A 26897-nucleotide genomic window follows, 5' to 3' on the forward strand; every position below is an offset into this window, starting at 1 on the left:
AGTTGAAATTAGACATATGTATTGCTTACATATGTGTGTGAGCATGTATATGTTTTATACATGGGCATTCATGTATAAAATGCACACTCTTAAAATCAGCAAATGTTAAACTGGGCTTTACTGTAGTCTGCATGTAGTCTGTGACTCTTACCTTGAGGAAGGTCAGGCAGTCCTGCTTCTCACTCTTATTCTTGTCTCGAAGGTCAAAGTTGTAGAGGGCCCTGCAGAGCGGGGGTGGCTGGGGCAGTTGCTTGATGACTTCCACAGAGCTGGCTGGGAAGACCCCACTGACCCCATTGATCTCCCCCTGGTACCAGTTCTCGTCAAGCTGTCTCCGAAGGAGAATGACATCTCCTTTATTAAACTTCAGGTCACCAGGATTCTTCCCTCTGTAGTTGCACAAGGCCTTGGCTCGAGGTACCTGCAAACGACACAGACCAGAAAATAGGAACTGAGCTCAGGACTGGAGAGATGGAAGGTCTCCTACCAACTACTAATGGTTGTGTGTGGACCGTTTTTCTCAGTGTAAGTAGCTGTGTTAGTGTCTTCTCCTGTTCTGTGATGATGTACTCTGACAAAGACAATTTCAAGGAGAAAGGCTTTACTTTGGCTCACAGTTCAAGGTACCCCTCATGATGGGGAAGGCAGTGGAAGCTTGAAGATTTGACCAAGAAACAGTGACAACAGCATCCAGTGTTCTCAGCTCCCTCTCCCCATTTTGCACAGTTCAGGATATCCTTCTGCTCATAGTTGAGCAGGGTAACCCCGGCATCAGTTAGGATAACTGCTCAACGCCTGCTGTCCTTCTCTTAAATGATCCTGTCAAGTTGTCAACTAACAGTAAACATCATAGTAACTTTTTTTTTTTTAACTTAAGGTTATAATACAATTAAAACCTTTCTCCTTTCTTCCTTCCAAACACCCCCATGGTTCTTTCTCCACTCTCCTTCAAACTCATGGCCTCTATTTTTTACTGGTTGTTACTGCACGCATATACACACATATTTCCGAATGCAGCCTGCTTGGTCTGTATAATGTTACTTGTGTGTATGTTCTCAGGGCTGACTGCTTGGCACTGAGCAACCAGTTGGTGTGTGCTTTCCTGGGGAGGGCCGCCTTTCCTGCTCCCAGGTTTGCTCAGCTGCCTGTAGCTCTTTGTGTAGGACTGAGGCCTTGTGGCCTTTTCCCCATCTACCTTAGCACACCTTAGCAACACCTTAGTTTTATACTTTGGTTTTGATGGGGGAGGTATGGCTATAGTTGATTGTTTCCACTTATTTATAAGATTTATGTACTTTATTAAACATATATTAAATATTTAGTGAATATATATATCACTCAAGATATATACATATATATATATATCTTGGAAAGAATTTCAAATCAATGTTTGTTGCATGTATCTGTTATCTCACTACGAAGGTATCTGAAAAACCAGTGGCGCCATCCTTGTTCAGCTTGTATTGGGGTAGTATGTTGCTGAGACTTCACAGGTGTAGCTTCTGATATTACTAGGAGACACAGTCTCACAGCAAACTCCCTGATTCCCTGGTTCTTACAATCTTTCTGTCACTCTTCTGAAATGTTCCCCAAACCTCAGGCGTGGGACATTGCTGCTCTGTTCACAATATCTAGGAAGTGGAAACAACATAGAAACCTTCTGACACAGAAATTCACATCCAGTTCCGTGGAGAAACCGACTGACAGTGGTTTGGTGACTTGCATAATGTGACACTGCTGGTCACCTTGGGGAATGTTAGGATAGCAAACATCAGCTCTGAACCCAAGCTGCCTGAATGGATGCCTTTTTTTTTTAATTTTTAAAAATTTATTACAATTTATTCACTTTTTATCCCAGCAGTAGCTTCCTCTCTCATCCCCTCCCAATCCCACCTTCCCTCCCTCTTTTCCTTCCATGCCCCTTCCATAGTCCACTGATAGGGGAGGTCTTCCTCCCCCTCTATCTGACCCTAGCCTATCAGGTCTCATCAGGACTGTCTGTATTGTCTTCCTCTGTGGCCTGGTAATGCTGCCCCTGACTCAAGGGGAGATGATCAAAGAGCCAGCCACTGAGTTCATGTCAGAGACAGCCCCTGTTCCCTTTACTAGGGAGCCCATTTGGAGACTGAGCTGCCATGGGCTACATCTGTGCAGGGGTTCTAGGTTATCCCCATGAATGGTCCTTGGTTGGAGTATCAGTCTCAGAAAAGACCCCTGTGCCCAGATATTTTGGTTCTGTTGCTCTTCTTGTGGAGTGCCTGTCCCCTCCAGGTCTTTCTATCTCTCACTTCTTTCTTAGGATTCCCTGTACTCTGCCCAAAGTTTGGCTATGAGTCTCAGCATCTGTTTTAATACCCTGCTGGGTAGAGTCTTTCAGAAGCCCTCTGTGGTAGGCTACTGTCTTGTTCCTTGTTTTCTCCCTCTTCCAACATTTGTCTTGTTTGCCTTTCTGAATGAGGATTGAGCATCTTACCCAGGATCCTCCTTCTTGCTTAGCTTCTTTAGGAGTATAGATTTTAGTATGATTATCCTATATTTTATGTCTAATATCTACTTATAAGTGAGTATATACCATGTGTGTCTTTCTGCTCCTGGGATACCTCACTCAGGATGATCTTTGTTCATAGCAGCTTTATTTGTAACAGCCAGAATCTGGAAACAACCCAGATGTCCTTCAATTGAGGAATGGATACAGAAATTGTGGTACATTTACAAAATGGAATACTACTCAGCAATTAAAAACAAGGAAATCATGATATTTGCAGGCAAATGGTGGGAATTAGAAAAGATCATCTTGAATCTCTGGCTTTTGTTCTTAATTTTGACACCTGGAGTTTGGGGTTAGGCTTGACTCACAGCTATGTGAGTTTGAGTGAGTAGTCGGGGTTACTATTGCTGTGATGAAACACCTTGATCAAATGTAACTTGAGGAGGAAAGTGGATGAACCCTTTGGCTTACACTTCCATATCACTTTTCATCATTGAAGAAGTCAGGACAGGAACTCAAGCAGGGCAGGATCCTGGAGGCAGGAGGTGATGGAGAGGCCATGGAGGGTGCTGCTTACTGGCTGGCTCTCCATGCTTGCTAGGCCTGCTTTCTTATAGAACCCAGGACCACCAGCCCAGGATGGCACTACCCCAATGGGCTGAGCCTTGCCCCAACAGTTACTAAGAAAATGTCCTTCAGGCTTGTCTTCAACCCTGATGTTATGCAGGCATTTTCTCAATTGAGGTTCTTTCCTCTCGGATAATTTTAGCTTGTTCAAATCAACATGAAACCAGCCAGTACAGTGAATCAGTGATTCTTCCTGGGTTCATACTGATTTTGCATTCTGTTTGTACCTCTTCCTACTTATCTGTTTAGGGTTGTTTAATATTTTTTGAACTATGTTCACGTATAAAACAGGGTATTAGTAGAATGTCTACCTCATTAGGGCTTTTACAAGCAACAAATAATATCCATAATGCTTTTAACATCTTGCCTGGAATATAATATGTGCTCAGTGAATGTATTCCTTTATTAGCATCATGTATAATGAGGAACTAATGACAGCAGCTCTCTCTACTCCTCAGCACTGATGGGAAGAAAATGGGAGTGGGAACCACCTGCAAATAGGAAGTGGTTTGTGAGAGTGCAGCAGCATAATTTCTCTACAGCCTTCCTTAGAAACTGTAGACTTCATGAGCGCGTGGATCATTAGAAAACTCAGCTGAGACAAGGAAACAATTAGTCAGGAATCAATCACAGCTTTTGAAAAAAATCAGCTTGTGAATCATCATTTGTCAGATCAGTTGTCTTTCTAAATAATTAATACAGCAAAATGCTCTTTTTTCCCCCTCCTAATTGAGACTGGTTTCTCCACATAGGAATGATCTCAATATGGTTTTATTTGAGATTGGCTTGGCGCATTGAAAATTCTAACAGCTTGGGTTTCAGCAAAAGTCTTTCTCTCACCTGAGAATTTGTGTGTGCTTTTCTAAGCATTGAGATGAAACAGTTCCCTTGCACTGGGATGTCTTGCTATCCCTAAGGGAGTAGGAATGATTTAATTCTGGTCTTCCAGGATTTTCTGGCACTGCAAAGCTCATTTAAATATGCAATTCCAAGCAGATTGTAGAGAGGAAATCTCACATCCCTTTGGCAATGGGATAACCAGGCTGTGGCAATTGTAAGGAAAGCCTGGGGCTCAGAGAAGTACAGGGACACAGCTCACTGTGGGGGTAACTGGAGGGTAAGTGAGCCAGGCATGTGAAAGTGCTTGAATAAAGTATAACCACACATTCACATGGTGAGAACTCTGTGGTCATTAAAACTGATAATGATGACATTTTAGCATGGACCTAAAGATGCTAGTTTTGAATAATAGAAGTCAAAGAGAGTCCTGTAGATTAGATTATCATCACATATTAGCTTAAGGGCCTTGGAAAATGTTAGATGTCGGAACATCAAAGCCCTGAGACTATTTCTAAGGGGCATTGTCTCTTAATATTAAAATTTCTCCTAAGTGTTTAGTTCTGGTTTTTAACTTTTATAACAAAAATGGTTATGTTGCTTGTTAAAAATTGATAAAACTGAGGTGGGGGAAGAGAAAAAATTGAGTAAAGCTTATAGGTGAGGAATGTCACTATGGAAGGAATTTGGGAAGGAAATTAGGGAAGGAATAACCCTTAGAGGGACAAGTAACTATGACCCATGTTGAGATGTTGTTTGAGAAACTAGCATGCAACAGGAAGAGAGCAGAGGATCTCCAGGAAACCCCAAATCTGTGTGGCATGCTGGGCTGGGGCCACCAGGGATCAATACCTGCCCTTCCAAATTTCTCCTCTCCAACTTTCCTCCATAACAAGAGCCACAGTTTTCTGGACATATGATCATATGGGGTGCTGGCTGAGCACACTTTTCAGTCTTCCTGGTAGCTGAGTTCTGGCCCATGGAGTCAAAACAACCCTTTAGAAAGGTTTTTGCTAAAGGAGACCATGCTGCCTTCCCTGGCTCCATCCTGCTGTGTGGGAAGCATGGAACTCTGACTGTCATCTTGAGTAGTGAGCATGAAGGCCACTTCCAAACTGGGAAAAAGAGGTCTTGCCATACTGCCCCGGACTACTTCTTTTCCAGATTTGTTTGAAGGCTACATAAACTTTTATTTTAATGCATTGTTCTTTCAGATTTATAAAAAGAAAAAAATGAAATAATAAAGAAAAATAGTCCAAATCCTTTGCATAAGAATGGTAACATACATAATAGTTAATATTATTTTTACATATACCAGCTACCATTACTTCATAATGTATTATATTTAATTCTCACAGCCAACGTTGAAGTACATATAAATTCAAATTTCAAAACTTAGAAAGCTGGAAATCAGAAATGTTAAAAGTTTCCCAACAGATGTAGCCCATGGCAGTTCAGTGTCCAAGTAGGTTCTCTAGTAAAGGGAACAGGGGCTGTCTCTGACATGAACTGATTGGCCTGCTCTTTGATGACCTCACCCTCATGGGGGAGCAGCCTTACCAGGCCACAGAGGAAGACAATACAGACAGCCCTGGTGAGACCTGATGACTAGGTTCAGAAGGAAGGGGAGGAGGAACTCCACTATCAGTGGACTGGGGGAGGGGCATGGGTGGAGAAGGGAAAGGGAGTGTGGGTTTGGGAGAGGAGGAGGGAGGGAGCTACAGGGGGGAAAACAAAGTGAATAAATTTTAATTAATAAAAATTAAAATTAAAAAGACTGTAAATAAAAGTTTCCCAAATTCACAAAGCGAGGTAGGTGATAGAGTATTCAGGATAGAACTCTCTTTAAGCTTTAACAATTAAGATTGTTTCTCAAAATAAACTTTTTGTTTGCTTGTATCAGAGTTCTGGAGGATGTTGAAGACACATATCCCAGGCCCTGGCCCTGAACTATTTGCTCAGTCTTTCTTGGAGTAGGCTTTTTCTTTTTTTGTACTTGCATTTTAATTTTTATGAAGCTTTCCTATACCATTGAGGTTTAATGATACTCATTTGAGCTACATCTTTTTCAAAATCAAATGGGGGCAATGGAGTTTTGCTATAAGCTTGTAAATTACTAACCTACTTTTTTTCTCTTCCTTCCGGAAAGATATTTCTAGTGCAAGTGGCGTACGTATTTTAATGAGTACCAAGAGAGTGTATTAAAGTAAAGTTGTATAAAGTGCTTAAATTCCTTTGAAGCCCCCTAAACTTTGAAATTCTGTGATGGTACTAATTGTCTGTCTTCATCTTCATCACTTTTCTTCTCCATTCCTCCTCAACACAGGGAAGTGTTGTGGACATGAATTATAGATGCTATATTCAGCACAAGGCTCTCTATCGTCCTTCTTCTGGGTAACATGTCCCTGTATTCTTGGTACTCCCATTTTAGTGACAGAAAACATGGTCTTCCATGTGCAGCAAGGGTGGAGGGAGGTGGGACAGCATAGAGAAGGAGAGGGAGGGAGAGGGAGAGAAAGAGAACGTCTCTGAACTCAGGAGGAAATGGACATTTCTCAGGGTTCTTTCAGGCCATTGACGTTTTTCTTACGTTATTGTACTACTGAATTTTTCAGCTGTTAATCTCACTCATGTGGCCTCACAACCCTATGAAGTGGCATCACCCTATTTTATTGGTTAGGAAATAGAAATCCTGAGATGATAAATGTCAACAGACAAAGGTTTATACCCAGCCTGTGTATACCAGGCCGGAGAAAGACTTGGGCTCACCTGACCCCAAAGTCCTGCCTGGCTCACCTGCCACACTCCTTCCATTCCAACTGAAGTCACCAGAGAGTTTTCTCACGGTAAAAGTCAGCAGGGCTGTTTAGTAATCAAAATCTAAATGGAGTGGGAATGTGATTGGCTTGATGCTGGCTGCATTAGCATGAATTGTTGAACTCCAGAGCCCTCACATAAAAGCTAAGCACTGGAAGAGTCTCAGATGCTTGATTCTATCTGGTCCTCAACTGTTCCCTCCAGGGAAAATGACTCCAAGTTCTGCATCAGCTATTACCCATTGTGCAGTTGGCACCAGCTTTTATCGCTCTTTTTTTTTTTTTTTTTTTTTTTTGTCTCTGCAGGTGCAGGGGTGAGGAGTCAGGGTTGAGGTGGGGGAATTTACTGGAGGACTCCTAGGTCATTATCCAACTCCTGTCACGGTGTTTTACAGAAGAGTGGATAATTTGTATTATAATGGAAGCTCATATGTGCCTAAAAAGCATTCCTTTGAGGTTCAAAATCTCAGGACTGTTCCTGTGACCTGTCAGTTTGGTTGTCTTTTCATGTGGCTTGAAGCTCCAGGGCTGTGCTTTAGGTGGGCAGTGTGCAGAGCTCAGAACTGAACGGTGGTATGGAGAGTTAGTAGGGATACAATTGTGTTGCTCTTTGTGGAGCAATCCCTTCATGGATTCTGCCTCCCGTGCCCCTTTCCACTGCTTACTTTAATCTGTATCCTTCAGCTGGAATAGACCAGATTTACCAATTTCCAGTAATTTGTTGAATCTGAGGGTGTCCTGGGGCGCTTGGACACACGCCTCATGGCCATGTTGAGAGGACTAATGGGGCAAATTGTGCGGACTACCTCGTAGAATGCGTGCACTAATAAACACTACACAAACCGAAGGAAGAGAGAGGCACAATCCGCCTGCTATTGACATATCCTGGCTTGACTTTCTCAGCTCTAGCTCTACTTGTCATTCATTTATTTGTTTTTCTTTAAACAAATATAATTTGAGAATGCATCATGTCTGCATTGTACAAAGCCTTTGATTGGTCTTACAGTCCGCTTGGTCAAACAAGAACCAACTTACACAAATAAATATAAAATTGCACTTTAGAGTGTATCTAATAGAAGAAAAGGGTAGGGGACAGGAGTCCTTGAGACAGGAAGGAGACGAAGTGCTAGAAAGATTAATATTGCCCTCGCATCTGTATTTAAACTTCCACTCTGTTCTTGTGCGCGTCTCTTTTGTTTTGTCTGAGGCCCTTTGTTCTAGCCTGCACTTCCAGCACTGGGGATCTCACAGATCTTCTTTATGTACTCGTTTCCTGTCATGTAGAGACATGGTATCCTTGCTTCCGATTCCAAGAAGATACCTGTCAAATGCTCAGGACATGCCAGGCTCTTGTCCCAATCCCTGCCACTTCCTGAGTTCCTGTAGCAGGAGGAAGGTAAAGGGAAGCAAGGGGTTGTGTCATTTATGTATTTTCCTGTCCTCTCCTGAAACATTTCCCAAGTTTGCTCTGGAGTGATTTTAAATAAAATCTGCCATTGAAGGTAACACCAGAGATGCCCACTGCCTTATCCCAGGCTCCAAATTCAAGCTGATTCTCAACCAATAACTCGGGATTGTTTTGGGCTTCATGCCAAATCCTGGAGATGTTCAAACAGATAGCATTGAGCTTCTCAAAAACCAAACGTTTCTGTCACCCTGTCACCAGAATCAATCACTTTGCTAGCGTGGGCTACTTAGCAGGCATGTCAAACCAACACAAAATCCTAAATTTATTTAAGAAGGGTGGGAAAGCACCGGTGGGAAGGTGAGAGGTGCACAAAGCCTGACAGACTGGGAAAGTACCATATCCCTTAGCCTGGGGTTCAGGTCTGCTCTCATCGTTTCTGCTTCCAGAGTCAGCTTTCCCAATAGGTGTGGCTCACGGAGGCTGGAGAAACGAGCCGAACCCACTCTACAGAGGTGAGGAAAAATAAGCCAAATGGCTTTCTAACTACCACCTTCCCATAGCTTAAGGAAAAATAGGGTTTTACTTTTTCTGGCTTTATCCCTTAACTCAATCGTTCCCCATCATCTCCAGGTGTAGGGGTCTGAAGCTGAAAGAGGAAAATATGAATGGCAACATAATCCATGCAAACAGCAGGTCTTTTCTGAGAATGGGGCTGTCACAGCTCACACACCATGCACCATACCCTTGGACAAAGCAGTAAATTCTCTTCACCCCAGTTTCTTCTGACTCAAAAACAGGTGATTTTTTTCCCTATTGCCTCCAACTCTAAAAATGACAGTTTTTAAGAATTATCATCATTATTATTAATTTTTATTTTTATTTTTATTTTTTTACAATTTATTCACTTTGTATCCTGATTGTAGCCCCCTTCCTCATCTTGTGTATCCTGGTACCACCCTCTCTACCTCTCCCCCACAAACCCCTCCCCTAATCCAATGATAGGGAAAATCATCCTCCCCTACTATCTGACTCTAGTCTATGAGGTCTCATCAGGACTGCCTGGATCCTCTTCCTCTGTGGCCTAGTAAGGTCACCCTGCTGCAGGGAGGTGATCAAAGAGTAGGCAACTGAGTTCATGTCAGAGACAGCTCCTGTTCCCCTTACTAGGGAACCCACATGGAGATTGAGCTGCCTATGGGCTACATCAGAGCAGGGCATCTAGGTCCTCTCCACGCATGGTCCTTGGTTGATGCATCAGTCTCTGCAGGCCAAAACTACAGCCTACAAACTGGGAAAAGACTGACCAATCCTACATCTGACAGAGGGCGAGTAGCCAGAATATATAAAGAACTCAAGAAATTAAACACCAACAAACAAAATAATCCAATTGAAAAATGGTGTACAGAGCTAAACAGAGAATTCTCAACAGAGGAATATAGAATGATAGAGAAACACTTTAAAAATGCTCAACATCCTTAGTCATCAGGAAAATGCAAATAAAAACGACTCTGAGATTCCATCTTACACCCATCAGAACGGCTAAGATTAGAAAAGCAAGTGATAACACATGCTGGAGAGGTTGTGAAGAAAAAGGAGCCCTCCTCCACTGCTGGTGGGAATGTAAACTTGCACAACCACTTTTGAAATCAATCTGGCGCTTTCTCAGAAAATTGGGAATAGAGCTTCCTCAAGACCCAGCTATGCCTCTCCTGGGCATATATCTGAAAGGTGTTCAACCATACAACAAGAACATTTGTTCAGCAATGACAGAGCATTTTTAAAGGTGAAAAATTCTAGATGTGTCTTTAACATGCTCTTAAAACAAAGGTAATGAATGAGATGAAATCAAGTCATCCAAATGATGATGGTTGGACTGGAATTGTGGGTAGAAAATAGTTTAGCATGTTATTCTGTTTTTATGTATGTCCTTCCTGGAACTGCCAGTGAGGGTACCACCACTGGGACATGCTGTTGTGGCAAGGAAAGAAACAGACACAGCATTGCATGTGTGTGCACAAGGGCGTGCAGCTGAATATGAGGCGTGATCTCCTGGGGCATCTCTGTGAGGACGCTCAATCCTGGCATGTAGACATTGCAGACTAACCACCACGGCATATGCTTCTGTGCCATCTCTGTCTTCCTGACACCCCTCGGCTGGACTGTGCCTCCTATTCTGTGAGTTGCCCTATACTTTGAGGATAGCACTCGTCACCCTGCGCTGTAATCACTGGCTCACTTGTCTGCATATCAGGCTGAGTTCCGTAACAGCACACACTTACTCATTCATGCCACACTCTCTGTACCTGGCAAAGTGACTGCAACATTCACGCAGTCAGCAGACATTTTCTGAGTACCCACGATAAAGAAGATAGACCCAACCTTTCCCTTTATGGAACTAGCATTCTACCAGCACCTAGTAAGTAAATACTCTTTAATTTGTTGAACAAATGAATGAGCAAAGTGAACATTTAATCAAGGCATCCCACTTAAGCACCATTCAAATGTTGGCATTTTCTTTACAGTATTATTCCTATAAAACTATATCATATACAATTAATTATTTCTTTAAAAGTGGGAATAATCAGACATGCTAACCACAGATAAATACTACATTTTTACAAACTGCCTACTGAAAAGGCACCATACTTTTACATCTGCTTTGAGTTATGTCTATGCTCAAGGTTTTCCAGAGGCATTAGCCTTGAAGATTCTTGCTTGTAGTAGACATTTTCTTTCCCAGCATGCCCCTTGCATTAAGTCTCTAATCTCCGGTGCAGGCAACCATGCTGAGTGACGAAAACTGACAGATGGTAGCTCCAGTGAAGGGAACAGGCGAGAGCAAGGAGCTATCTTTTTCTGTCTATTCAGAACATTGAAATCCAATTTATTGCTAGCCACATGTGCCAAAGAAAGCAGTTCTTAGCAGCTGTTGACCTGAGAGGCTCCAAGCTGCTCTCTGTGGGCTGGGTGCCATTGACACTCCTCTGGCATGTCAGGAAATAGGTTGGCATGAGGAAGTGGCCATCCTAGTTTTCTCCCCAAGGGCTGGCTTTGGGTGGGCCTATCTCCTGTGACAGAGTTGTAGCCTTGTGCTCTCTAAAGGCACTAATGTTTGCTGCTCTTTGTTGGGGGAAAGAATTTCTTGGTAAGTGTGTCCTGGGTCTCTACTCTTCTCATTCCTTTCACATTCGCTAGATGCTGTATGTAAATTAGTCTTTACAGAAAGGCTCAGTTTGAGCGTGTGCCAAATTTCCCAGTGAGCATTCCTACCTTGTTTAACTACATAACACTGAGTGTGATGTTTGGAAGACATGGGCACTATTATTCTGGACAGTGGGCAGAAGCTGTTCCAGCCACCTGTGCAGGGCTCCTGGAATTCACATTCAGACGAGAAACACACGTGGGAGCTTAAGGTGCAGTTTGCAGCATACTTTCGTAGCCCCTGTCACCTGGTTTGAGACACAACACTGCGATATTATTATGACTGCTTGTTAGTGGAAGAAACTGAGACATGAGGACACATGACTTGCCTTGGCTCACCCTCATGGCTGACTGTCTTCTGTTCTGGTCCATCCCCTGGCATCTTCCTCACACTGCCCACAGCAGCCCCTTGGAGTTTCTTTTTGTACTCCTTACGCCTGGGGATTTCTTACCTCTTAAGTGTTTTCCAGAATACTCTCTCCCTTCTCTTCCTCTATGGCCCAACTGCTACTTCTTGTTTAGGTCTTAAACGTCACATCGTTAGACAGCTGAATTAAGGATCACCTGCTTTGATGACAGTCTCCACCATGGCATTTATCTTTTGTTACTAAAGTTGCCAATTGGCATTAAAGTGGCTTTTGTATTTATCTGCCTCTTCCACTAGACTGTAGGTTTAGTAGGAACTGGAAGTTTTATCTCTTTAGTGTGCCTCATGCCTAACACTGTATCTGACCCAATAAAATTTTTAAATAAATGAACCCATTAATGATGGCATCTTAACCTCAACACTTCCACATTCTTTCTTACCACAAATCTCAAATATTCAGTCCTTATAAATTTGTTGAGATTTTTTTCATTTAAAAAAAAAAACATTTCTTTGTGTGTGTGTGTGTGTGTGTGTAGCTGCTAGAAGAGAGAGTCATATCTCTTGGAGCTGGGGTTGTAGGAGGTTTTGAGTTTTGAGCTACCCTTTGTGGGTGCTGGAGCTGAACTTGGCTCCTCTGGAAGAGCAGCAAGTGCTCAAGGCTGCTGAGCTATCTCTCTAGTCCCATTTGTTGAGGTTTCTTTAGGAGATGGGTGGGTTCCTGCTAGAATTCTCCCCGGGCTGGCTAATGCACTCTGTTTTGACACGGCCCCCTTGGGCTTTGAAAAGTGTCACAGGAGCAAGCTGAAACCTACTTAGTGTGCTGTGAAATGTGCTCATTGCCCCCATGCCAAGACGAAACTACGGCAAGGAAGAAACCTCCAGAGACACCTGCAAGGAAAGGCTATTCCGGAAGAGCAAGGCTTTTAACAATGGAGTCCTACAGACAGCACAAATTCTTTCAGTCTTCACCGGAGGAGGCAGGAAAGGGCCAGGCTGCTTGCCTGCTGAGGAGCTGTTGGCCTTTTATCACATAGTGAAGGCTCTCCTTATAGCTTCTAATCACCTTCTGTAAACACAGATGCTGCCCCTCAAAACAGGCAGGAATAGAATTTGGCACACACTGCTTGCTTCCCTTATATGACCTGAGCATGCGCGTGAAACTAAATGCAGGGAACACGGGGCTAAAGACGGTGACAGGCATAGAGTACATGGGGAAAAAGGAGGTGACAGGCTTCAGGGGATCCACTGGCACTTCGAGAAGCACGGCTGTCCAGCGAACTTCTTTCTGTGAAGGAGACCTGCTGTACAGTCCGTAGGCCTTGCCATGTCGCTAGTGCGGCGCTGGAACTGAATGTCCAACTTCATTTGCTTCAAGTTAATGTAAATGAAGACAGGCCAAATGTGCTAGTGGCGATTACGTAGGGTGCATGCGTGAGTGTCTGTCAGCTACAAAAATTCAGGGACTAAAGAACATGCACGGCAATACCCCAGGAAAGCATTAGGGTTCTTGGGGAAATCTAATCCTTGCACATGAAAAAAAAAAAAAAAGAATAGATTTGTCATTGAGCAAACCTACAGATTAAAAAAAATTAAGAGATGCATTGACCAACTACAATACACAGAACTTGGTGTACCCTGATTCAAGCAATTATCTATCAAAAAGTTATGAGGGACCGGGGAGACGGCTCAATGGGTGATGTACTTGCTGCCAAGACTGAATTTTTATGTGGTTATGGTATGCAAGTTGTGTTAAAAATAGATCTTTATCTTTGAAAGGTAGCAGCTCAAAGGCTGGAAGACTATAATGTATGGGTTATGCCTCGATCCCATTCTAATTGGAGGAGAAGGTAGATGGTCCAGAAAAGATCTCAAACTGACAGCAAAACGCTTTCAAAAATCAGAGGGATATCAGCACTGAGAAAGGCTTGCACAGACACCTCTCTTCTGGAGTGCGGGGAGTTTAAAATTTCTCAGTGGTGGTTGTGGGCTTCAGACAAGATCTAAGCTGTATGTTGCCGTGGACCCAGGGGCTTCATTTGTACATTTGTATGAGTTTTTCTTACCAGCTTATGCTAGAATGTCTGGAAACAATCATGTAGAGCAGGTTGGTAAATAGTAGACTGAATAGCTGGTGAACTGGCCTTTAATGTCTTTGACCCCAGGGTTTTGGAGTCACACTCATTCTCTTATTTGCTCCAGTGTGACCTTGGACTAGTAATTTGAGTCCAGGTTCCTCACACATGAAGCGAGAGGCATTATCAGTACCCTCCTCACAGCTGTGAGGTCTCAATGGGACAGTGCACATTAAGTAACCAGAAGAGGGGAGCGCTATGCATTTCTGCTACCACTGTTTTCTTTTCTGCTTTCCTATGTTCTCATTGCAATCTTCTGACAGCCCCTGTAGGTCAATACTGTTACTATCTATCCATCCATAGTACAGATGAAGAGATTAAGTCTTCAGGAGTGTGGATGGCATAGTGGAGTCCACTTCTCTGGCTCATGAGAACCAGGCGCTGAATTTTCTAGAAAATTTCCAGTTGGCTGACAGCACGTTAATTGCTTGGAGGCAGTAACATAGAGACGGATGCCTTGAGAATGAGTAGATACGGCATTCCTCAGAGCCTTTTGTTAAACTTTCTGACACTGAGGTCAGTTGGGTAACACATCTTAGGCTCCATGGCTCCACAGTGGCCAGTCATAACCAAACTGTGTGGCTGTGCGTGAATGTGCCTCATTTAAATCGTTGACTCTTGGGACGTAGTTACTAAGCTGAACACCATGGCCCTAGAGAAGTGATCATCTCGAGGGGTTGTTCAAACAGGCAGCTTTTTCTCAACCTGAGAAAGGTCTGAGGTGAGACCCCCACATATATGTGTGCTATCTTTGTGGGTGATGGGCCAGGGTTCGTATCTCTGACATTGTGTGTTGTGTTGTATAATTCTATTGAGGGTCTCTATGGAGACCAATGTGCTAGGATAAATCTGTGTCCCCAGACATCTGAGCACAGGAAGATAAGACCCAACTCTCCGTGCCTCCCTCTCTCATTTAACTCTGGCGGTTGTCCCAGGAGCTGGAACCTCTTTCTACATATAACAGTAGGCAAGTGAAAAAAAAGAAATATTTCAAAGTCTATCTTTAAAGTCTGGCAGAAAGCTGCCCTATAATTACCCCAAATGAACTAGTTACAACTTCTTTCCTATTGAGGTAGAACTATTATGCCATTGCTACTCAGTCCCAGGGAATTCAACAAATGAATTTGGAGCTGATTAATACATACACACAGACACAGACAGACAGACAGCACACACACATGCGCACACACACACATACACACACACACTCTCCTTATGGCTCCCAAATATTATAGAAACACAACCAAGAAAGAAGATGAGATAAACTCGGAGTTGACGTTCTGATCTGAGCATGTTTCCTGAAATGATGGCTGTGTTTAGAAGAACAACATTCTCTTCTAAGTATCTTCTGTTTGCAAATGCATAAAGACTCCCTGTGGGGAGGCTCATGGGTCTAGAAACACTAGACCTGCCGTCCCATTCGTACAGTTAGCTTTCGCTACAACGTCTCCTTATGTAACCCTTACACAGCCAAAGCAGGAGGAGATGGACCAGCCCGATGGATGTCACTGGTCACATTTCTAATCTCTGGTTTGGGAGATAGAAAATGTTCCAGAGGCCTTTCTAACCTATGCTGTGTGGATTCAGGGAGTCAGAGAACATTATTCTAGAAATGTGCACCCTTGGAATCAGCGTTTGTTTTGTTTCTTTGTTTTTCAGGTCTGGGGATCAAACCCAGGGCTGACAAATGTAAACAAGGGCCCTGCCACTGAGCTGTAGCCATAGTTCTGGAGTAGTTCTTGCAGATAATTGGAATCTCAATTTTTTGAGAGTAGGAAGTAAAACTTAGTACTCATTATTATAATCCTACATTCTTGGGCCCATAATTGGGGAATAAACCACACACACACACACACACACACACACACCTAAAAACCAAAACATACAAAAAAAATCCCAGAAAAATATACTCAACAGATAATTATAAATGACTTTGTCTCTTTGTTTTTTTTTTTTTTTTTTTTTTTTTTTTTTTTTTTTTTTTGAGACAGGGTTTTACTATGTAGCCTTGGCTAACTCTGGGACTCACTTTATAGACCAGACTGGCTGTGAACTCACAGCGATCCACCTGCCTCTCTGCCTTTCCAGTGTATAAATGACAAGATACTGTTGTATAAAGAGCAAGGGCTTTATAGTTAGAGTGCTTTGCACTCAAATCCCAGCTATAGTGTATAATTTTTGAACAAGTTATTAGCAGCGTGTTCCATACTTCGTTTCCCCATCTGTAAAGTGAGGATCAGTCAACATTTATCAAGTGTCTGTTTATGCCAACACTGTTCAAGAAGCCAGGGCTAGGCAGTGGGTAAGGCAGTCAGAATTCCCATGCACAAGATGTGTGTAGATGTGACGCTGTCTCTCAGGAAGGCTCGCTGGAGGCTATGGATCAGCCTACTGCTAATCACTCTTGTCAATGTTTACCACAGTCCCACTTACTGGCTGACTTCAACTGTGCCTCAATGTACCTTGTCTAAGCCTCACAAAGACCCATGAGGGAGGACCTTTTGCTACCTCCCCTTGATAGATGACGGACATGAAACATAGTACAGGATTGGATGGCAGCCCCACAACTGAAAAAAAAATGGCTAAGCCAGACACTACCCCAGGTATGAGGACACAGTGTTTTCTGTTTCTTTTTCTTTGTGCTAGGGTCTCAGTGCTCCTGAATAAAGTTGGAACTCAATCCAAGTTTAGCAGTAGGTTAGGCTCTAGCAGGGTTGGCTGAGAAACACAGAAGGTAGTTTTGCTGGGGTTTCCCTCTGGGTAGGTGAACTAGATAGACACAGAGGGAAGCAGTGAGTGAGGTGTATTGCCATAGTAGAGTAAAGGCAGCTAGGGTGAGGGCTGGATTAGCTGACCTGCCTGTCCTGGGTCAGTGTAAGTGGGGACTGAATGTCAAAGCCCTTTCTTTCCCTTGCATGGCTGTGAGTCACTCTTGTCTGCACGAGGCTTCCCATGGCATCCACAACTATCCCTTTAAGACAGAAAGAGGCTCAGCCAGCTAAGAGAGAAGTCAGAGCTTCTCTGTGTCCAGCCATCTTTTTCTAGCAGGTGCTGGAAAATGCTGGCTTCCCAGGACTGACTCCGAGCAGGCACGTCTGGAGCCATCTCGTTAAAGTGGCTATTGGGAAATTGAGCTCTAATGTCAGTTGGGAAGGACAGAGTGTCCAGGAATAGAATGGGACATCGCAAATGAGCTGTGAAAAACAAACCCAGGCCTTGGCCCTGCTGCTGGAGCCCAGATGTGCTTCTGCAGAAGCTTGGCAGAACGTGCGTGAAAGACGGTGCCCGCCTGGGCTGTCTATTCCAAGTTTCTCCACATGGCTTGGCTGAAGTGTTTGGCTCTGGGTGAGCCAGGAAGGTTCAGAAACATGAGACCTGTCTAGGCTCTTACCAGCTCTAGTTTGAGCTTATGTGTTTAGTTGGATTTGTGGAGAAACTGGACCTATAGATTGTATACCTATAGACAGTTTCTTGTTCTTCCTTCTTCCCTCCCCTGCCCTTCTCTCTGTCAGTTTTGATAATATTATATAGTCCAGGCAGGCTCACAACTCACTGTGTAGTTGACCTTGTGCTTCTGACCCTCCTGATTCCTCTTCTGATTTCTGGGATTGAACCTAGGGCCTTTTGCATGTCAGGGGAGCACTGTGCCCACTGTCTATCCCAGGCCCTGATGGCCCGGTCTTTCAAGAATGTGTTTGCAAATGGCTTAGAAGCTTTGTTCTCTCTTGTTCCTTCCTCCACTCTGTCTTTTATTCTCTTCTTGTATTTACCTCACTTCTCAGACTAAAGCACACAGTGAAAGCTTGGTTTATGGTCTAACAGAAACGAGCACGGGCCTTGCTTTTTCTCTTTACACATGTGATCATGCAAAGTTTCCGAATGCTGGTTTGATCTCTTGTAAAGTGGTCATAATAATAAAATGGCCACAGAGGGTTTGGAAGATTAAATGAGATTAAATGAGGAGGTGTATGTAAATAATGAACACCTTACAAGCAACAAGCCATTAATAAACATTATGTATCTGTAGGTACATTTCCATTCTCTGTTTTTGTTTTCTCCTTGCTGTTTTCCCCCTTCTCTTTCCTAGTCATCTGTGGCAGACGGATGACTCTAAAGTGGCCCCGTGGTCCCTGCCATGAGCAAAGGTGTTTGCTCATCCTTTGTGTGATTTCTCCTTCTAGGCACAGGCAGGAACTGTGAATTGCTTCTAGCCATCAGAACCAAGAAAAGGACGTGGGCCCTCACTGATGGGGTTAGCTCACAGTCATGTCATCTTGTTGGAACAATGCCGCTCGGTGGCTCCATTGCTGACTCTGAAGAAATGGGTGACCAAAGAGCTAAGAATGGTCTTTGTGAGTTTAAAGTGGCTTCCAGTGAAAAAAGCCTCAAGATGCCTGTGCCCTCAGTGTCATGGACGTTCATAAATGGATTCTGTGATATGAAGATTTGGTCATGAATCCTTCTCCAGTTGTGCTTTCAGGTGTTTCTTGAAACACTGTTCTCTTAACTGCAGAGGATCCAGCTAGTTAGGTTGTATAGGACTCCTGACTATAGAAACAGTGAGTTTGAATATATTTTTGCTCTTTTATGCCTCTATATTTGTGATGATTTGTTATACAGCATAGAAAAAGAATGAGGTGCCTCCATAGTCTTCAGACATCTTTGCTTTTGTACTTTGTCTCTTAGAAGATGGCCAATCAACATGACAAAAGCAAAAACTAAGTAGGAATGAAGCCTTTACTATACTGGTAGGATGCTAGAATTTTCCCTCCCTGCCCTTCCTTCCCTTCTTTTCTTCCTTGCTTGACCTAGTTTCTTTTCCAGATGAGTTGATGCTAAATTAAATAGCATTGTCAAGGTTGCTGGGTTGGGGGTCGTATGAAGATGATGGCAGTAATATAAGCTGTGTGCTCGTCTCATGGAGCTGAGAAAGAAGGTACAGGTCTCCATGGTTAGAATTTAGGACACAAGGTATTAGCCCCTGATATCACTATTCCTCTATCTACCGAAGCTGCAGCTACATCTTGGGTCCTAACTCTACCCGTCCTAGATGTGAAAGCTCTGACAACCAACACTGTACAAGCATCAGGTCAATCCACAAAATTTGCTTCTTTGGTAGCAAATGACTGGCATTCTGTCAATCACTGTGGACTGACTGGTGGGGGTGTTCGAACATCATTCATTGTTATGAATGGGTGCCTGGGTACTTTATATTTCTGGTCAGCTTCTCTCTGTTGTCCCAGTGATCAGCGCAGTATTAAGTAATAAACACAAATTTTGGAGCCATTCGGCAGCTGGAAGATCACAAAAAATGACCTATCTGCTCTAGATTTGTTTCTGTTTCTGACATCTTGGTACGGTCATTCTGAAGGTGAAATGATGCATGTTTCTTCCTTCATCTCTTCCCTCAACTGGCTCCTACATCCAGAGCAGGGATGTTCTGACATCTCATTCAGAAGGGAGATAAAAAGGCAGGCTATTGTTTTTGTTGGCTTGTTGCTTTACATTCTTACAAATCAATAAATCCAACCAGTCTGCTTTTGGTGGAAGAAAAAAAAATGTACAAGCCCAAGGGCTTAATTTTTAGACAGAACAAATATGGGTCTTTGTGGAGCTTTCAAGTTCTGTGGCAGCCGTGAAGGTGATATTCACAGGTTGCTTTAGGCTGGATTTGTAATTTTTTGGCAGAGGAAGCACAACTCTGGTCAGAGAGGAACTGGTCCAATCTAAAGGGAACCCCAAAGGCTACAGAGTATTTAGGCTTGACAGGCCTTGGAACATAGTGCCCATTAATATTCCCAATGACTAGGAAATGTCTAAGGATTGCTTCCTTCCATTTTTAACTGCTTTGGAAGAATGTGAAGATCAAATTACATTTGTAACCATGTCAGTGAAAATTACATGCTCATAAGTTATTGGAACCTCTTCTAATATACACCCAGTCTATACCGCTCACTCCTTTCTTCGAAAACACTCCTGTAGCACTAAATTCATGCAGTAATCTGGAAGCAGACAGGCTTCCTTGTGTTTTATTTTTGTGTTTTGTTTTATTTATTTTTTATTAATTTTTTTTGACTGCTTGTCTCTTCAGTTTGCTGGGGGAACAGAGGGCACAGTTGATATCCCAGTGTCAGCAGTGGGACTGGGAGCAAACAGGCCGCTCGCTCTTCCCAAGTTTCCATTTCCTGGTTTTTAAAACGTTTCTTCTGCATGAAGCATTGGAGCGCTGGTTCTTACCCTGTGGGTGGTGAGCCCTTTTGCAGATAGACAAACCTTCCACAGGAGGTCACCTGAGATCATCAGAAACCACAGGTGTGGACATATTTCTTAGCACACTCAGGGCTGCTTTATCTCAAACAGGGCAATAGAGATACAAGATTATTTAATTCCAGATAGAAGTGGTTTGGTGTGTTTCTGAAGTTTTCTTTTTATTTCATGGGCAGTGTTTGAGGCTCTGTACGATCCGGTTAAACAGCTCACTTACTGTGTCACAGGGACATTACTAAATTAGTAAGTGAAATACCTTAAACTTTTAGAGATTAGACCGAACATTTACCATTCTGGGGACATAGAAGATTACGGACATTTTCAGGAATCTGCCATAAGGCAAACATTTCCGTGGGTTTTTTGTTGTTGTTGTTGGGAGTTCATGGGTATCCTGAAAGCAGTTAAGGTCTCTTCCTGTGAAATATTTTACTGTAGAAGTAACATGATTATTGGCGAGAAAAGATAGAACACGTCTCATACAGTGGTCAAATAGAAGCACATAATTCTCACTTGTCACTTAGTGTTTGTAATCACGTGGACATACCTGAGACTCATCAGTTTCCTCCTCAAAGCAGAGGAACAAATGCCTCCCTGAGCGGGTCTGGCACACACACCACAGATGCTGACTAAACAGTGCTCCCTTTTTGGCATTTTGGTCAATTTGTTTTCCTTGAGGCACCTGTGGGCACTCCCCCCACCCCCACCCCCATCCCCACCCCGGCTCCTCATCCACACATCATACAAGAATTCTCTGTGTAGCCCTGGGTGTCCTGGAACTTGCTCTGCAGACCAGGTTGGTCTCAAACTCACAGAGATCCACCTGCCTCTACCTCCCAAGTGCTGGGATTAAAGGCGTGCACTACCAGGTCCATTGCACCTTTGTTTCTTGATGGAGTCCACTGAACACTGTTAGTGCAAGTCTGAGACTGAAAATGTCTAAATGGGGATAGCGAGAAGGCTCAGTGTGTGAAGATGTTGAGAGCCAAGCCTGCCCATCTGAATTTAGTCGCCAGAACTCACCTGACCTCCACATGCATGCCACACCACAGAGGCTCCCACTCTCCAAATAAATAAAGAAAATGTAACTGAATTGTTTTTTAAAACCATAGGTGGGCAGAGAGGAGTCAAATACGTGCTTAGAGTTTACTCACACATTTGGAGCCTTTTTTTTTCACATCACCTGTTGTTTTAAAGTAGCCACCTAAACACAAACCTTAACTAGTGTTTAGCTCAGACTAGAATTTCTGTCACATTGGAGTGTTTTCAAATAAGTCACAAAGGTTTTGATGGCTCCTTGAGTCTCTCCACTTATGAAACCATTGCCATAATTTCTTCTTCTGTATCACTGAGGTTGTTCTGGGTGCCAGGCCACATCTTCCCTCTCTTCTGTGTTCCCCCACAGTGGGTGGACCAGTGCTGGATATGGAAAGCCTTTTTTTGTTCTTGGGAACTAGAACTACTTTCTTGGGGTTCTCAAAAGAGAAAAAAAATGAAATTTTATGCAAATAATATACACTGGCCTGAAAACACTAATGGGAACATTTATGGGTGCTTACAGTGTGCCACGCATGAGCATAATGCCAATACATACACTTGATTTTCTTATTCCTACAACCCTGGGCTACCATTTTCACCACTGAGAACCGAGTCTTCAGATTTCAAACACCTTTACTACGTCTCCCTGTCCTCACTTGTCCTCGTTTGTCCTCTTTTCATAAAGGTGGCCACAAAGCTACTTACAAAATGCGAATTGGGTGATATCCTTCCTGTTCATAATCACTAATCGGCACCCCTATTTTTTAACTGTGTAGGTTCTTGTTCCCCCACAGTTCTCCTATGACCCCTTTATCCTTCTTTACAAAGACAACCTCTCACAGTTCAGCACCATTGCTGTAAATTTTTTTTCCCTCTCTCTTTGTCTGGGACACTTCTGCCCAGTTCTTTAGGTCTCATTTTGACCTATCCCCAATTCCTTAGGAAGTCCACTTTTGAATCCTTTCCTACTTAAGTCCCGCCCCAAGTATTTATTCCTTGTTAAATAGACCGGAGTGCTCATGCCTTTCCCTTCCTCTTACTATTATTTTTATTTTGTTCTGTTTTCGAGACAGGGTTTCTTCTGTGTAGCCTAGGCTGCCCTGGACCTCCCTTTGTGGAGCAGTCTGGCCTTGAACTCACAAAGACAGGTCTGCTTCTGCCTTTTGATTTGATTTCTGATTTTGCTGGGATTAAAGGCATGCACCACCACCACCCGACTCTCTTATTTCTAACCACACTCTAAGATGATATAATTATTTGTGTGTGTGTGTGTGTGTGTGTGTGTGTGTGTGTGTGTGACTACTCAACACAGCTCGCTGAGGCGGTTCTCTGGTGAGAACAGAGGCCAGCCACATCTTTATTTTTTTCTGTGTTTACCCATGGCTTCCCAGTTTGTCTGGCATGTGATGCTTGACAGGTAAATGTTTGTTAAATGGGTGAATGACATTTGGAATAGTTAGTATAAATAATGACTATTTTAGTTCTTTTCAACTTTAAAAACCCACAACACCACTTCCTAAGCACCTTACGCAATAGGCAATGTTTGTTTAAGTGAATACAATCTAATCCCCATTTTTATCTTCTCTTGGTTTAATAGAAAACTGCCGTAATCTTAGTCTAAAATGTTGATGGCTTCAGCCAGTGACGGGACAGTGTTTCAGAACAGTTCTGACTTGTAACACAACCTGTCAATAGCCCATTTTTCTGGGGCTAACCTAGATCCACACGACTAAGGGAGCCTGTAGCACTCTTCATTTGATGTCTGTCTACCAAGTCAGACTTAGCCTGAGGGTAAGCACCACTGACAGAGCAGGGCAATGCCATTTCTAGGAGAAAAACTAGAAAAAAACCAATACACTTGGTCTTAGAAAGATAATTCTTCTGTTTTGTTTTTAACAGTCTTGTCAGAAACACAAAAATAACAAAACGCGTCTGCCGCTCGCTTTCATTATTCTCCCAGCACATGAGAAAACCTCTTTCTACTGGAGTGTGCTTTGCAAGGACCAAAGGGAGCCCTGCTGTGGACTCTGAAGGCGACATAGTCGCAGTGGGCTCGGGGCATGTCCTGCAGCTTAATGAAGATTGTACTTCAGGGCTTCATAGAGATAAGGAGACACACTAAAAACCCAGCAAGTAAAGGAAATTTTGGGGACTCCTAGAGCTGGTGGGTAAGGTACTTTACACTATTTGGGCCACATATTTGGGAGAATTGGGAACCAGTTATAATAGGGAGGGATCTGGGGTCCAATCATCCCTAGGGCAGAATGGTTCATGTGGAGAAACACACACACACACACACACACCAAAATAAGAGGTAAATAAGGAGATAAATTGTTGCAATAGAAGAAATGCTATCCCAGGTAGGCCTTTTTCTTTCTTCTCCAGTTACTCCCATACTTTATTTTATAACATGGATGGTGGTGGTGAGGGGCAGGGCAAAGAGCAAAACCACACCTAGATGACACAAGAAGGGCGGGGCAATGAATGCACCAGGTGATTCTTGCATAGGGTAGACAGTTTCAGGCAGGCCAAAGAAGTTCCTTCCTAACTGGGTATGTGGACATAACCCTAAAAACTGTGGATAGGATTTCTGTGGGCTGAGTTGTGGGGGTGGTAAAGAGTTGGGCAGAAAGCCAGTTATGCTTCACAGAACTCCTGTTTTCTTTTGCAGTCTTACTAACTCTGAGAACGTACTCGGGACTTACCCACGTTTTCCTGAGAGAGTTCATCTGCACAGAATTTCTTCCTTTTGTGAACTATTTTCTGCATTTATTCTTAGAAATTCTGTTTAGCTCTTAGAGTGTCAGTGGATTAACTAACCATGTCATGTCTCTTAGCTTCAGGGGAGACCAGGTGATTTCATTCTGAGAAAACAGTATTCCCTGTACTCCAGCGCGCTTCCCAGAGGCACACAGAACCCAGCAAAGAAAGAGAATTGGATGTCTTTGGTAGGTGTCATGGAAGACACCACAGTTTCTCTATAACTTAAGACTTGAACAATGCCATAGACATTAGTTTTGGGTATCTTGTTCTTAGAAAGAACGGAAATAAACAAAACAACAGCCGTGGAGCTGAGAGACACAGAACCCCGATTATAGGACCCAGGGTCCATTCTTCAGCAATGCCACGAAAGTGCCAACCTGGAAGTCATTTCCTCCATCATTCTTTTCCCCTTAAGTCTACTTAAAGAGAAATTTTGTGAATTTCAATAGAAACTCAGTTTATCACAGAGTTGATGAACTGTGTCAACACAGAGAAATTGTCTCCAGATAAGTTGATCTAAAAAGTACTAACATCTGTCCTGGGCAGCTTTTCTTTCTTTGTGTGTTGGTAGCTTTAGTTCATTACTTGAGTTAAAGTGATAAAACCCCTGTCTACAGCTGAGTAGCTGCTGAGATTTCTTTAAATCAAAGCTACTAAGATTCCTTTCCTCTCATTATGCCGATTGTGTCATGTATTTTAAGTATCCAAGAACTTTCATTCCAAAGAATCCTGAAATAGTTTCTGATCTGCAGCTAGAATCATGAGAATAGTTACTTTATCTCTGAAATGCTCTCTCTCTCTTCTCAGCTCTCTAGTCTCCCTGGGGCCAGAAAGAGGTAATGTTTCTTGCAAAGAAGTTTGTGAGAAACAGCTCTACCTAGTCATTACTTCCTTCTGTCTGTTGCCAAGTAAAGGAAACCACCTCAGTGCCTCAGTGACAGAGTAAGATGACCCCCTCTACCCCGCCCCTCCCACTGCAGTTCCTTTGAGATTGTCACGAGGTAAATAAATGAAGACGGATGCAGGAAGACAGTGGCTCCTGAAAAATCCTGCTGTCTTCAAGAATGTTATCAACGTGCCCTCTTCATTGTCTCTCCATGGGCAAGTTGGCAAGAGCCATGGTTGGGCAGTGCTCACTGTAGGAGTGTGTGTTAGCAAAACTCATTTCAGCATTTGTATAAAATTTCCATCAGTTGCTTGCTGCTACCAAATATGACACGACCTGGGAGAGCTGTTTAAGGAATTGCATTTTAAATTCCTGTCCTGTTTTCCAGTGGAACTGAGTATTGCTAGCTGCTTTGCCTGTTGGGCTTTTTATCTACACTTTGACCACACTAATGAATATTTAAGTGCCAATAGCAATTCCACATTCTGTTACTGTTCTTCAAAAGTAAGAATATCATTTTTTATTTCATCAGAGTTTAGTCGGTAAAAACACCAGCTCCCCTTCTTTAAAATACACACACACACACACACACACACACACACACACACACACACACACACAATATACTTTTTTTTTCTCTTCACAAAAGAAACTAGACAGGTACAGAGGTTAAACAGGCTGAGGTGGGTCAGCCCACCCATTGTTAAGCAAAAGTCCAGGTGACAGATATTGGAGACATGAAGAAAATAGGAAGAGATAGGATTTAATTTCTTCTTAGTTTTGTCAATCGTAGATGCAAAAGAGTGCTTGGACTTAGATTCAAGCCTTGTTCGTTAAGCTTTTGTGTCATATCAGATCAGCAAATCTTAATTAAGCATCATTCATCAAACTAGGCAATGTTGAAAGAGGCTTTCTTTCTGGGGTAGTGGTACTGGAATTGAGTCTCAGCTCTTCGTTTTTTTGTTTGTTTGTTTTTTGTTTTGCTTTCTTTGTTTTTTTTTTTTTTTGTTTTATCTTTTTGGCGCTTGCTCATGATTGTTTTGAATTCTCTCTGCTGGAACCTCTCTGCTGTTTTGGGAACTCACCCACCACCTTATATGTTTTGGGGGCTGGTAGGATCTGCTTCAATATTGAGAAGCTGCGCATGCAAGCTGCATCACTGTCGCTATTAGCTAGGGATCTAGGCTGTGTCAATAGGATGCACCAGACTTAACTTTCAAGTTGGGGAATTAATGTTGCGGAAAGAAAAACACAATGTTAGGGAAGACTCCTTCCCTACTCTAGGCTATAGCACATTGGCCTCCAATGTAGCAGTGAGCCTAGGACCAAGGAGAGGCCTTGTTCTTAGTGTGAGCAAAGTATCAGGTGCAAACCAGCAGGGTTCTTTGGGATCAATTGTTCCTCATAGGATGGCCTCCAAACAGGTTTTCTAAGCCCCCCTAAAACCATGACAACCCAGTGTCTCTCTCTCTCTTTTTTAATCCTGCCTCTGCTTACCTTCTCCTCTACTAGTGGTTTTTACTTGCTACTAAAACCCTGGCAGAGTCACCATCTTCAAACTGAATCATGGAGAACATGATTTTCAGCCAAAGAGAATAGTGCTCATATGTGCAAGAAGTAGAGTCAAGACAGGAGAATAATCTAGAACGGTTTGGGAGACCAGTTTAACGGAACTTTCTATTCGATCCACTAACAAATTTCCGCATTCATTTAAAATCATTTGAGGCGGCTTCTGTCACTTGTAATTAAGAGTTTGGTAATTTTATTGCTGCTTCTCTGGAGAGCTCATCCCTTGCACTTTTCCTGGAGTCTTGGAAAACTGACCTTTGAGGTTCAAAATTGGCATGAACCGCAAGGCCATACAAACGCCTGTTTGCTGAGCTCATCAAGACTGAGAGCACCCGGCTGCCAAGCGACACCCATAACCCGCATAGATTCATGTTTCAAACATGTCTCTTGGCGTGCCATGTGCTGTGGAGGCAAGCGAATCGAATGGCCTGTGGAAAAGGCAAAACAAGTTTGAAAACTACGAAGAGCTCTGAGAGTAGAAAAGCCCGAAGTTTGTTCCTT

The 26897-nt window shown here is 43.1% G+C and overlaps 1 protein-coding gene across 4 annotated transcripts in view; it reads right to left on the reverse strand.

Moving 5' to 3' along the window:
• Positions 1 to 26897, reverse strand: part of Sh3rf2 (SH3 domain containing ring finger 2) — a 116607-nt gene that overhangs the window by 67974 nt on the left and 21736 nt on the right. For all 4 annotated transcript variants that reach the window (XM_021650742.2, XM_060377337.1, XM_060377336.1 and 1 more), the window contains one exon: positions 152 to 421. In XM_021650742.2, coding sequence (XP_021506417.1) covers positions 152 to 421 — 270 coding nt within the window. The remainder of the gene's footprint in view (positions 1 to 151; positions 422 to 26897) is intronic.

The sequence above is a fragment of the Meriones unguiculatus genome, chromosome 2 (genome assembly GCF_030254825.1).
Source record: "Meriones unguiculatus strain TT.TT164.6M chromosome 2, Bangor_MerUng_6.1, whole genome shotgun sequence".
Lineage (NCBI taxonomy): Eukaryota > Metazoa > Chordata > Mammalia > Rodentia > Muridae > Meriones > Meriones unguiculatus.